The 13,939-nt window shown below is 49.0% G+C and overlaps 1 protein-coding gene across 1 annotated transcript in view; it reads right to left on the bottom strand.

Moving 5' to 3' along the window:
- SHROOM2 (shroom family member 2) overlaps positions 1–13,939 on the bottom strand; it is a 138,335-nt gene that overhangs the window by 47,270 nt on the left and 77,126 nt on the right. Inside the window, exon 3 of the mRNA XM_012656837.1 lies at positions 815–946. Within this exon, the coding sequence (XP_012512291.1) occupies positions 815–946 (132 nt within the window). The remainder of the gene's footprint in view (positions 1–814; positions 947–13,939) is intronic.

Here is a 13,939-nt window from a genome sequence, read left to right as displayed (position 1 = left end):
CTGCTACCAAGTGACTGTCTACACAGCCTCCCTCCCCACCTTCCCCTAAAGTGCAGATGACCACCTTTTGGAGAGCTTCTATAGCAGCTCCTTCAACACAGATACACATGCACACCCATACACACACATGTATACCCACACATGGACATACAGGTACACGGATACAGACGCACATTCACACACACACACACACACACACACTGATACACATGCACACTCATATACATGGGAGCGTGGGGACATACACATGCACACACACACCCCAAAACCACGCTATCCGCTGTTACCGTCATCCTAGCAGGAGACTAGTGAGGGGAGGACAGGGTGCAGACACTTATCAGAACCACCCAAGGAGCTTGCACAAAACAGGTCTGCTGCCCAGTAACTATCTTCTGCTTTCCAATCCACACGTAACAACACCGAAAGAAGGTGGTGGTGGTGGCTGTGGGCATGTCGGTGCCACAAATGGCAGCCCCACTGGCTCAGAGCCCCACTGCCTGGCATCCGTCGGCTGCCCAAGGGCACTGCACCGAAACCTAAGTCGGAGGCTCTCCTCACTTCAACAGCACACAGCAGAGGGCATGCCTGCTCGGCCCGTCCTGCTGTTTTATTTTGCGTCAGCGTCACACACTTGCCTGCTCAGAGAAAAATTTAGAGAGTTCTAACTATAATTGTGTGTCCATGGCCCTGTCTCATCAGAAACATGACAATCATCCTGACGTCAACACCTGTGCTCTCCTGACAGGGCCGCAAGGCCCAGGTGTCCGCAGAATGCCGACCATACCTGGGGTCCTCGAGGGGAACGAGCGCCTACCTCGCATGGTGCCGGCCGTGCCAGGAAGGGCAGCCGCTGTCAGAGGGGAACAGAGAGGCCACCGGCTCGACGTGGCTGTCAGAGAACTTGGTGGCGTGCCAGGAGTGAGGCCTCCAGCTCGGCTCACTCTTCCTGGAAAAGAAGGCAGGCAATTCAGGGACAGCACACACTGGACGTTCTCCTGCCAAGACAGGAGTGCAGGGACAGATGGCCACAGCCACGCGGGCAGGTGTGCAGCTTCGCACTCAGGGGCTGCCTGCTGAAACCGCGCACACGTTCTTTCTAGGTTTTTGTTCAGCGCCAATTTGCCCTAATGCAGAGCGGGAATCACACGCTCCAAGTGTGAAGCAGCCCTCTTTAAAATTTACTCCTCCGCAAATATGCACGATTATCATTTACCAACTTAACGTTTTACAAGCGTAAAGAGACATAAAACTGATTCTAAAAAAGTGAGCAGATGGTGCCCTCTCCTGCCCCAGTATGACCAAAACAGAATCTCCTCTCTTTTGCATTTCAGCACAGCTTTGTTCAGGGCCCTGGCTCCTTACGGAGAAGGGACTCGCCTGGAAAAACGGTCAGTGAGTCCTGGGCCACCCGGGGTTCAGGCTGCTTATCTATTTACCGAGGTAACCAAGTAACCACAGCTGGCTGGTAGTTCCCTGAGACCAGGAGACGCATCCTCCCCTGAGCCTCTCAATGTGCACCTGTGGAGTCAACCAGCGGTCCCCGCCGAGAATCACGATGCCCCAGAGCAGCAGGCTCGACTCCCTGCTAGACAGGGCTTCTGAACGTGAGATGAGCCTTCCGCGCTCCCAAGCCACAGCACCCCACCTGACGTGGGGCTTATTAGTGTTTTGGCCACACCTGCCCAGGTGTAACAGGTGCGTCCGGTTGGAATCCCTACGGATGTCAGTGAGGTGACAGAGCCTCCGAGAGAATGCTGCCAAGCGTGCAGACCCACTCCTCTCCCACTTTACAGTACGAAGCGAGCTGTACTCGTCTCTTCTCTCATTTGGGACAGAAATGACCTCACTTTGGAAAGTTGACAGCCCAGTTGAGAACGGAGAAAGAGCTCAACTGAGTCTCCTTAGGTACTTTATGGAAATCAAACATTTTTCACAACAGGCAAAATATTAAAGACTGATATGCAACAAGGAATATCTTACAAAATAAAACAAAAAAGCATTCATAACAAAAATCTTTTAATGAGTCAGATCATTTCAATAAGGAAAAGTATATGGGTGGCAAAATGTGGACGGTGTTGACTTTATAATAATAGTTTCCCGTGAACCAAAGAGAAAGCATAAAATAGACAAATTCATCACACCACAGAAGGGCAGGAATTGTAAAACCCAGACCGTACCTCATAGAATTTCTCAAAATCCTCGAAAGGAAGGTTCTGGCTGCGTGAATTTCATTTTCAGCTGGCTTTTTCTGTGCTATGATGTCCACGACTTCTTTCATATTCCTCTATAGTTAACTGATGAAGGAAATAAACTAGACTGACTGAAACCGGAGGCAAAGGGGTGGGGGGAGAAGGCTGGGAAAAGAAGATGCCTAACACTCATAGCCACGCCATTGCACACGCCCCACTAGAAAACTGGGCCGCTAGTGGGGATGAGTGGGACAGCAGTTCTCCACGCGTAGAATAAAAGTTCTCCCAGAAAAACTACCATTAGCAAGCACATATAAAAATATCAGGGACAGATTTTGTTCTCACAAAGTATGTGTGGTAGACTATGAGGAGTCCAACAACCCTGAGACGCCATGTTGTGAGGGAGCCCAAGCAGCCCGGGTGGTGGTGGTGGCGGCGTCTCAGCCCACGCACCAGACACAGCAGGGAGAGAGGCCATTTGTACATTGTGGCCCCTGAAGGGGGGACATGGCAAGATACTGAGGATCCGGCCAACAGCCAGAACCAAGGCCTGAAACTTCTGGACATCTCCAGCAGTTCAGGACACCCCTGTAGAGGCCCCTGTCATTGTCCCTGCTGTGCCCAGCCTGGATTCATGGCTTTGGCCCCAGACAGATGTGCTTCAACCCTAGGTGTGGCCCCTCCCGAGTCACAGGTTAGGTTAGGAGCCAAGTTACTCATCCCCTTAGAGCTCTGCTGTTCCATCTGGTAATCACTAGCCACAGCAGTTATTTAAACTGGTCAACATGAAATGAAATCCACAGTTCAGTTTCTCAGTCATGCCAGCCACATGACAAGTGCTCCACAGCCACGTGTGGCCAGTGGCTGCGTGCTGGACGGTGTAGATACGGACCATTCCCGGCACTGTGGGAAGTTCCCGGGGCAGCGCTGCCCTTAGAGGTGTGTTGAGCCAACCTGCATGGTAAGAACACTGCTGCTGCCTGAGTGCCTGCTACCAAGTGACTGTCTACACAGCCTCCCTCCCCACCTTCCCCTAAAGTGCAGATGACCACCTTTTGGAGAGCTTCTATAGCAGCTCCTTCATGTGAAAATAACCAGCCATAACACACAGCATGCTTCTGGGTATCTCCATAGAGGTCAAGTGCTTTGTGTCAATATAATTTTACAACTGGAAATTCTATTTTACACCAGGAATTTTGGGGCAACTTTTCATGCAGCAGAGATCATCAGAATAGAGAGTATCAACCTTCGATCTGCTTCTGAAGATACCCAGGAAGCACTTCCCTCTCTGAAGACACAAAGTTTCAGTTTACAGAACTGTTGCAAAGAAAATGAATCATCCCCTGGGACCAGAACTGGGGGCTCCAGAGCCCCAGAGGCTGATGGCATGGCACGGGAATGCACGAGGGCAGCTCCGGCGGGGGTCGTCACAGGCAGGAAGGGAACCACGCTAGGGAAGGTGAGATGTCTGCACGTTGACAACACGCATCTCACTTGGCTCACGTCTTTGAGAACTGTCTGAATATAATGGGCAATGCTCTAGCAGGCAAGGAACAAAGGAAAACAAACCTGGAAGCTCCTTTTTAATGCACAGCTACATGTGTCGATTTCAAGAAGGTGTAGTCAGCAGTTATGATACTAACTAGGGCTGTTTGTAAAAAGAAACAAAGGAAGACACACAGTGAAAAGGATTATGCTCCTGCTATCACTGAAGATAACACCGGTTACTGGGGACAGTGCAACTTTCCTAAAATAGGTGTGCTTTTTTTGAAGTTCTCTGAATTTCCTGGTACCTAATGAACATGTCCGGGAATCAAGCCAGGGTCAGGCTGTTTTCTGTGTGTTAGCGCCTCTGGGATGGCTGGGTTTGTGCGGATGAGGAGGGAGATCCCACCCGGGCAGCTGCCCGCTCAATCTGAGTCCCAGGGAGCTGGGCACAGAGCACTCTGGCGCCACCTGGAGCCCACCCACAGTTATGGTCCCTCTGCTCAGCAGCAACCACCTCCAGGTGGACAGGAGCAGACTGAAGATCCTCCTTTCAATAAGGTTGTGGTATTTCCTCCCGCACAAGACAGACAGACAGACCGACAGACAGACAGACACACCGACAGACAGACAGACACAGGTGGCTTTAAACCACCTGGTCCCTAGCACTGCGGGTGCTATGGACAGGACGACAGACACGATTCTGTGCATTTCCTTCCATCCTGCAGGCTTGGCGGGCACCCTTCTTTTCCTGGTACATCTGTTTGTGACCATTCTCCCACGCCACTACCATTCTCCCAAAACGTAATCTTTAATTAGATTATATTTAACATTCCTTTCACACAACAACCAAAGCGGCATGGTATTGACAATATTAACAGTGGGTCTTCTGGTACTCCAGATGAAACTATTCATTCTAATGGAGGGGTCCCCTGACATCCTTTCTCACAAATCATGTACTAAACTTACTTCAACTTTTTAGAATAATTTTATGTGCTAGGTCGTTTTTTTTTTTTTTTTTTTTTTGGAAAGGACAGGGTTTAGATCACAACTATTAAAAAAATGCTAGATGTCCTTGAATATTAAGAATCACAGATCTAGAGATCGAATATTCTGTTTCATTTTTAAAAGAAATTATTAGAAGAACTGCTCCAATGAAATCTTTATTATTCACAAAAGAGAGCAGAATTCCTTCCTTCGCCTCAAAAAAATAAATAAATAAATCAACATCAGTGTTGGGTTACTTTCCTAACCTTTTATAAAAAAGCAAAAAAGCACCACCTCCCAAAACAAATACACAGTTTGGGTTTTGTCCCCACCCCCAGCTGAAGTGGGGGCCGGGAGGGAGGGGCCTGGCCTGCTGGGAGCCCACATCTGCAGTCTGCACCCCCGCCTGGACGCTGTGATGGGGAGGGCTGCACAGGTGCAGGGCTGGAGGGCTTCGAGCCTGGTTGCGGGAGGTAGGAAAATAAAGAACGGTGTCTTGGGGCATCTTAGGGTGAAGAAGAGTCAGGGTTTGAAAGAGCCAGAGGCGGGAAAGGCCTTGCGGATAAAGGGCCAGGCTGGGACGTACCAAACACACCCTGAGCTTCCTGACGCCAGCGCTCAGAGTCTGGGAGGGGCACAGAGGGCACAGGCTCCGGGAGCACCTGGGGTAGGGGAAAGGGGAATTTGCCCGGCAATTGCGCACGCTCTTCTGACTCTTTTAAACAAAAAGCACCTCCCTCCAGACATCAAATGACCCTGTACTTTCCTCCGTTTCCTGCCAGTCCTCGCAACACAGCTCTGGCCAGATCTCCCCCTCACTCCAGAAGCATCAGCTGCTCCCAGTGTCCACAGAAGGAAGTGGTGGCTCCTAGGCTCTCCACTGGCTAGCCCGGGCGTTCTCAGGTCACACTCCCTGGGCCAGCAGCACCTGTATCACTTGGGGACTTGGTACATACACCAACCTCTAGGCCGCCCGAGACCCATGTGTGCCAAGTGTGTGTGCACAGCCTGAGCAGCTCTGCGCAGCCCTACCCCACCTCTCCCCCGCCCTCTCCCAAGCCTCCCTTTTGGCTGCAGCCCCTCCCCTCTGCAGGACTTCCAGCTCCAGTTCCCGGCACGGCTGACATAGGGTTACGTCTCGTCTCAAGCCTGGCTCAGCTTCAAAGCGCAGCTTCACTGCCCTGTCCTCAGGAAAGACCTTCCGGGGGTTGGCTTCCAGCCCTGCTTCCCTCTCTCTGAGTCACCACCTGTCAGAGCTCAGCTGCTCGCTCCTGGAAGGCAGGACCTACTGGGATGATATTAACCACTTGGCTGGAGTGCTTCTAACATACATTAAGTGCATATACAAAAACACACCAGAGCACTCTATAAATGATAACTGTGTGTGTTTACTATAAGAAAAAAGTCAACTCCCTAACGGCAATGTGGCAAGACTACAGAGCGTTCTTTTCCCAGGCAGTGGTGTGGACAATGCCATGCCGTGGGGTGACATCATGCCTGATAGAATCTACAGTCCTAGAAGATAAGAGGCAAGTAGTTCCTGCCTTTATACATGAAGTGAATTAAGGCAAGATAAAAATTCCCAAGTGACCTAAGTAGCTGAAACTGATACAAGGTATCAAAGCCCAATTTTAAGCAAATGCCAGGGCCAAGAAGCGGCATTCGTGCCAGATGAAAGCACCAGAGCTGCCCTCCACCGGGCCAGGTTTCCCATCTGTCCCCTAGCAAGAGCAAGCACGACCCGGCTTCTGGCGTCAGGCCCTGGCGTTCCTCCTGGCTACTTCGGCAGAGTCTGCGGAGGAATGTCACCAAACAGACACAGGCAGAACAAAGAATTGGAGCAGACGCAAGTGACTTGCTTTTTTCTGTTAAGGTTTATAATCCTCATTTGTATAAACCTATTACTGTTGGAAAGAATAAAAAGACCTCTCCCAGCATCCAAACCACCTGTGCTCAACAACACACATCCCCCAACTGTCTAGTGTCTTGTTTCATTCGTGTTTTAAAAGGCACCAGCACAACTTCCTGGCGACATTGCAACAGAATGGATTTGATGGCAAAGAAACTCAGGACATTCAAATGGGCAGTCATTCGTATGACTACTTATATTGCATAGCCCTAAGGACTAACAACAGGGCTGAGGAGTCTTACCTGAGAATAAAGACAAAAAATTTCACTGATATACTGAGTCAACGTATCTGTGTAAACAAGGCAAAAACCTTACCAAAAGAAAGCAACAAGAGACTGCAGACTGCTGTCATCTAAATGCTATGTATAAGGAATTCTAGCCATGTATACAGATGTGAAGGAAAAGGAATGAGATCTCAAGAAACAATCTCACCACCTAGGCCTTTCTGGAATTCCGCCCACTACAAAGCCCATAATTAACTGCATTTTCACTGAATTTGTCCTCAAGTTCCCCTCCTGGAACCCATAGTTACTCACAGTGTCCGCAAGTTAAACGGTACTAAAAGTTAAGAGGGTATTTCTCCTAGAAAATGGAACGAGGAACAGGGATATACACAGAAGATACGAAGTTTAGGGAAAGTAACCAAAGAAAGGGACTTCGGAGTCCCGGCAAGAAACATTGAACTCTGACCACGAAGAGGGATGGAAATCTGCAGCAAAATCAGGACAAGATGAGGTTCATGAAATTTAGTAAGAAAACCAAGAAGTCCTCCGAATGCAAAGTATGGGCACTACCACTGTAGGTTAACTGAACGTGGCAATAGTCAAATGCTATTTTCATTAAATAACATTTCTCCAAAGGAAACCTGTAATTTTACCCCAGACATCTTACAGATCCTTTAAACATTCGGAGAACTATCATATAACTCCACGCGTGTGTGGTCACTATGGCCAACCACCGCTCCACTCATACGTGGTCATAGCATATGCTAAGTGGCTGAGCTTCTATCTCTGAGAGAGAGGCATCCTTTTCTTCGCAAGAGCATCGAGCCAGAGAATGGTCCTCTGTATCCTTAAATTTAATAAACCACCACATCTTAGTTGAAAAATTTAAGTAGGAAAGTCGCTCAAGAAAGATCTGATTCCTCCCCCATATGTTATTTTTGTCATTTTACTACAGCTGCTGCAAACAAACGCCCTTGCTGTCCTTGTTATCTTACCACATGCACGCACACCCACCATAAATAAAGGGCACAACCACCCTCCACGGTGCGGAGAGCTGTTGCCACCTGCTGTCCACCCACCCGTGATGCTGGCCACCCCACCTGAACAGGAGCAGTCCGCTGCCAGGATCACCCAGCTTAGCTAATCAGCACACTTGACAGCTGTCCCCCAATGCTGTGGTGACGGCCCTTCAGCAAATGCCTGCTGACTACTTGCCATAATAATGCCACTTCACTCAATTAAAAGGCCTTTGGACGCTAGCCGCCATGAACAGGCTTTCTTTAATAATAAAATCAAGTTATCAGACACCTACTCTAAACGGTGTCAAACAGCTTGTCGTCAGGGGTGGAAGGGAGGCAGGCATGGGATGAGGCTGTTCTCACTATTGAGCGTTTTCTTTGTGTGAATAACAAGTGATGCTAAAATAAACCAAAAAGAAAAATGGGCTGTCTCTAATGGTAAGGTATGCCTTCACTTTCTGGAGAAGGCCATGGCCACCTCGGGTACTGGTTTTCTTCCCTAGGAACTCCCCGCTTGGAACCAAGTGGTGTTAGTGGCAAGCGGGCTCTCTGGGGCAGTTCTAAGGTGGAGTTTACTCCTTTACGACCCATCAGGCAGCCATCTGCTCACGGCTCTGCCAACCTCACCTCTCCCTACCCCTTGGCAACAAACCAAAAGTGCCTTCATTTTGTCTAGACGAAGCAGCCAGCACAGAGCATCCAGCTGCCTGCCGGTACACAGCTACAGCCAAAGGCAAGACGGGCACAGGGGGGACCCCTCGGTGTGCTCAGTGTGGGGCGGACAGAGCCCCTAGGAGCCTCTCAACCCAAAAAGGCTTCATCTGCCTGCCCCTTACAAGTGGCTATGAGGACGAGCGGAACACTGGATACAGCCAGATGTCGACCACCCGCCCTGCCAAGCCCCTGGGTGTCCATTGAGCTGCTTCCTCTGGCAGCCACCTCCCCCTGGTGACAAACACCGAGGTGTGCCCCAAAGAGGACACTCCCAGGGTCTGCTCTCCAGGGCCTCACCTGAACACCGCTCCTTCCAATCCAATAGTAAACCTCCCAACAGGAATAAACCTTCTCTTGGCCGGGCACGGTGGCTCACGCCTGTAATCCTAGCTCTCTGGGAGGCCGAGGCGGGCGGATTGTTTGAGCTCAGGAGTTCGAGACCAGCCTGAGCAAGAGCGAGACCCCGTCTCTACTAAAATTAGAAAGAAATTAATCGGACAACTAAAAATATATACAAAAAATTAGCCAGGCATGGTGGCGTGTGCCTGTAGTCCCAGCTACTCGGGAGGCTGAGGCAGGAGGATCGTTTGAGCCCAGGAGTTTGAGGTTGCTGTGAGCGAGGATGACGCCACGGCACTCACTCTAGCCCGGGCAAAAGAGTGAGACTCTGTCTCAAAAAAAAATAAAATAAAATAAACCTTTTCTCCTAAACATGAGGGCTTTCAATTTGGTGGATCGCATTAAAGCTGCTCCTTTAAAAAAAAAAAAAAAAAAGTAAAAGTCATCTTAACCTCATCATTAATGTTATTATTAATTTCTCAATAATTTTCTAATACTCAACATGAACTTAACCTGTCCAGTGTGAACCCCACTAGGCAGTATTCACAGTGCCCCTGGAAACCTCAAGCACAAAAATAGGTGAAACGTTCTGTGTATGCCTTAATATATTAGAAACCATCAGTGCTTTCAAACTGAACTCTGTAGACATCGCTTGCGTGCCTCGGTTATCAGCATGCATTACGTACATGCTTTGTACAGGTCTAGTTACTTTACTGCAATTAGTAACGGAAGAAATGAAAAGCAACATCTTAACTTTTTACCATTCTCTACTTAGGATATGCAACATCTCACGTAATTAGAGATTCATCTGATTAAATTGCTTATGTCACACACTAAGTCTAAACCCGAACAGAATGAACCTTCCTCGAAATAAAACAATTATGATCTATATGGTTGTCTTTTATTTCCTGATTTTAATAAAAACTATAAGCCGGGTGCAGTGGCACGAGCCTGTACTCCCAGCTACTCAGTATGCTGCGGCGGAAGGATCACTTGAGCCCAGGAGTTCCAGCCCAGCCTGGTGAGACCCTATCCTTCATTCGTTCTCTCACTCATTAATACATAAATATATAAGTAAATAAAAATAATGGAAAACATCACAAACAAGTTAGGGTCCCCTCTGTCTTGACAAGAAAACAAGCACAGCAGCAAACAGCCCTAAGCCCCCAAACGCTCACAGAGTAGAAAAACCCACCCTGGAACCACAGACAAACAACATCAGACACCCTTCAAAGCTCGGGTTTCCTCTGCTGTTTGCCAGGGTCCCCACTAAGGAGCACACCCCCCATCTAAACACGCACACAGTTTCTGCCCCAGGAAGAGCTCTCTGGGGTGGAGGGATGGGGCAGGGGGCAACCTACTGACGTCTGAGCCGGCCCTTACTCCTGTCACACTGTCGCCGCTGAGCAGCAGCTCCGGGAACATCTGTGCTAATCGATGTTGGGGCTGCAGAGCCACCTGCTCAGGGACAGCTCCAAGGAGCCAGCACCAGAGGGGAGAACTGCACAATGCTGGCAGGGAACAGAAGTCACCACAGCTCAGTGACACCCGAGAAGGGATGCATACTGCAAGGAACTCGCTCCCAGAAAGCAAGAATGCCGTCCCTCGATGGGAAGCCTCCTTTCTGCAAATGTGTGACCACACCACTCAGTCTCACAAACCCTTGCAGCCTGCTGCAAAAAGACCCTCCCTTCTGCTGCTAATCTGCTGCTTAATGCAAGCTTAGCAGATGTAATTAGATTCACAAGACGGTTTAAGGATGCCAGCGAAGAGGCGGGAAATAACATGAAGCAACCTTATGATGATTTGGCCCCAACAAAACTACCTGCAACCCATGGTAGGTTCGAGAGACTGCCCAGAACTGGCATCAGCGAGGTGCCAGGCATCCTTCACTGCACACAAAGCTAACATTACCATGCAAATTTGGAAAAAGGGTCAAGAGGGTAATTACAAGCTTCCAAAAATAATTTATGATGTGATATTTATTATAAATTTTCCCTAGGGTGTTTGAAATTATACTTTTTAAAACCTGAACTGTCAGTGATTTGCCTTTGAAGCGTGAAAGATGGGTGACTCTGTCCCCAGAGCTGTTAGTGCATATTTTAGAGCACCGAGTGGGTAGGACAGTCGCAGCCAAGCAAGTAGGAGCTACCGCGCCTTATCCGTCCTTCCCTGCCCAGTTCCCCAACTCCAGCAGAGTTGGAGGGCACCGGGCAGACCTCCCCTTTGCACATCGCCACAGCGAGGGACTTACCTTCTGGGCTAAGTTAATCAGGAAAATGCCAAAGTGCCACCCAGTTTGTGGCCTTAACCTTATCCAAGCACATTTGCTTACGCCACCAAGTGGCAGAACGGCCTTGGCTGCCCAGCAAAACAGCCTGTGGCCCTCTGTGAAAATCACAGAGCCCAGATCCACTCCAGGCCTGCCAGCCAGGATCCCCAGGGGCGGGCCTGGACACCTAGAAAAACGGCGCAGGTGCAAATCGGACAGAGAGACACACAGGTGACACAGGCTACACGTCCGCCCTGAACTTTCCCACGAGGGGCACTTCCTTGGCAAAGCAAAGACGGAACAACAGGCTGCCTGGGAGCAAAGGGCAGGTCAAAAACAGCCTCTCCCTGTGATCCGACTGGTGGATCGGACCGGTGGATTCAACTCCTGGGCAATCACACCCGCTTTCCTGGCCCCATCCCCCCATTTCAGGTCCAAGGACACCGCCCAAGCATCACAAAGGAGAACACACGAGTGAGGGTGACTGTCAGGAGCTCTTTGTTTCCCACTAACCCTTCCCTGGGAGAGAGGAAGTGCCACCCCTCATCTGTCTGGGGAGACAGTGATCCCCATGTCTCCTCACGTCACTTTGCCAGCACCAGCTTCTCCATGATGACAAGATCCGTGTTGCCCATGAAACAAGATGCCAGCACTTTGTGAAACTGGCCAGCTGCAATCCTATCCTGGCCTCGTGGTCCCCTGGCCACGATATACACTAAGATAAAACGAGCCTACAAATAAAAGACGCACAGCAGCTGTCGCGAAGGGGAGGGGATTTTGTATGTGAACAGCTATTCAAGCAACGTTTAGAAAAGCACGGGTACAGGTGCTCTGTACCGAGGTGTACCAACCTCCTCCCCCCACCGCTTCCTGGGCGCCCCGAGATGGGCAGGCGGCTGCTTCAAGTTGAACAAGGGCTGAGCAACCTAACCTACCATTTGGTTGCACTTTTAGGAAGGGCAACACGGAACACTTACATGTCTGTGGCCCCATGAACGGCCTGCAGAGTGCCTTTGTACGAATGAACCACTTTTTTTTTTAAGAGTATACTACTCCCCATTGTGGAGTGCAACATAAAAGGCTAGGAAACGCTAACCAATCCACTGGGAGAGAAGGCAGGTGAGTGGCTCCCTGGGAATGGAGAAAGACGAGGGTAGGGAGACTTAAAGAGAGATTTAAATTTAGATAGAGAAGAATCCATGTTCTGGCTTTCAGAAGAACAATTTTTTTTTTTTTTTTGAGACACATTCTCACTCTGTCACCCTGGGTAGAGTGCACTGGTGTCATCAAAGCTCACTGCAAACTCAAACCCCTAGGCTCAAGCAATCCTTCTGCGTCAGCCTCCTAAGTAGCTGAGACTATAGGTGCACGCCATAACACCCAGCTAATTTTCCTATTTTAGTAGAAATGGGGTCTGTTGCTCAGGGCTCAGGCTGGTCTCGAACTCCTGAGCTCAAGTGATCCTCCCACCTCGGCTTCCCAAAGTGCTAGGATTACAGGCATGAGCTACCACACCCGGCCAAAATAATAATTTTAAAAGCACTTTTCGGTGTGTCTGCAATAAGGAAAATTATACAAAGTTAGCTGGGGTTTTAGGAGTCCTGACTATGTCCACATTTGGTCACAGAAGTCTCCTGTGTTGATTATTGTGGTGTAAGAGCAGAGAAAAAATAGTTTGTGGGTTTCTTTCCCTCACACAGTTCTTAAAAGCGTGTTTGAAAATAAAAGTTTTTCGCTGGGTGTGGCGTCTCACGCCTGTAATCCTAGCACTCTGGGAGGCTGAGGTGGGCGGATCACTTGAGGTCAGGAGTTTGAGACCAGCCTGAGCAAGACAGAGACCAGGTCTCCACTAAAAATAGAAAAATTAGCTGGGCATGTTGGCATGCACCTGTAATCCCAGCTACTCGGGAGGCGGAGGCAGGAGGATCGCTTGAGCCCAGGAGTTTGAGGTTGCTGTGAGCTAGGCTGACACCACGGCACTCTAGCCTGGGCAACAAAGCCAGACTCTGTCTCAAAAAAAAAGAAAAAGAAAAGAGAAAAGAAAAGTGTTTAAATAAACTGCTTTGTTTCTTTTTATATCTAGTTATGCATATTACTTAAAATATTAAATTCTATCGAAATCACTCTTCTGTGTACCCTTCATTTAAAGGAAACCACGAACACGGTTGCTTTATTCGGGACACGAAATGAAGATTCCACACAGTGGCTCCCATCAATAACCCACAGCAGACGTCTAATCCTCCTTCCCAAGAGTCTGTAAGTACCCTCTCAGCTAAGTCAGCTAGCAGGTGCCCCAAGGCCTCTTCTCTTTCCTCCTACCAACCAGTTCTCATGTGGCATGGAGGCTTTCCTTTGAACAGATTTCAGATTATCTATGTCCTTAAATATGTACTTCTAGTTCAAGAAAGAACTATATCCTCAGCCACAAAAAACAATGGTGATCTAGCACCTCTTATATTATCCTGGATGGAGCTGGAGCCCATCCTACTAAGCGAAATATCCCAAGAATGGAAAAACAAGCACCACATGTACTCACCATCAAATTGGTTTTAATTGATCAACATCTAAGTGCACATATAGTAATAACATTCATCAGGTGTTGGGAAGGTGGGAGGGGGGAGGAGGGGATGGGTATATTCACACCTAATGGGTGCAGTGCGCACTGTCTGGGGGATGGACACACTTGTAGCTCTGACTCAGGTGGGGCAAAGGCAATATATGTAACCTAAACATTTGTACTCCCATAATATGCTGAAATTTAAAAAATTAAACAAAGAGAAAGATTGTTCCTATTGAAATAG

The sequence above is a fragment of the Propithecus coquereli genome, unplaced genomic scaffold (genome assembly GCF_000956105.1).
Source record: "Propithecus coquereli isolate 6110/MARCELLA unplaced genomic scaffold, Pcoq_1.0 Scaffold52, whole genome shotgun sequence".
Lineage (NCBI taxonomy): Eukaryota > Metazoa > Chordata > Mammalia > Primates > Indriidae > Propithecus > Propithecus coquereli.
The sequence above is the reverse complement of the archived record's forward strand: the minus strand, read 5'-3'. Positions and strand labels throughout refer to the sequence as shown.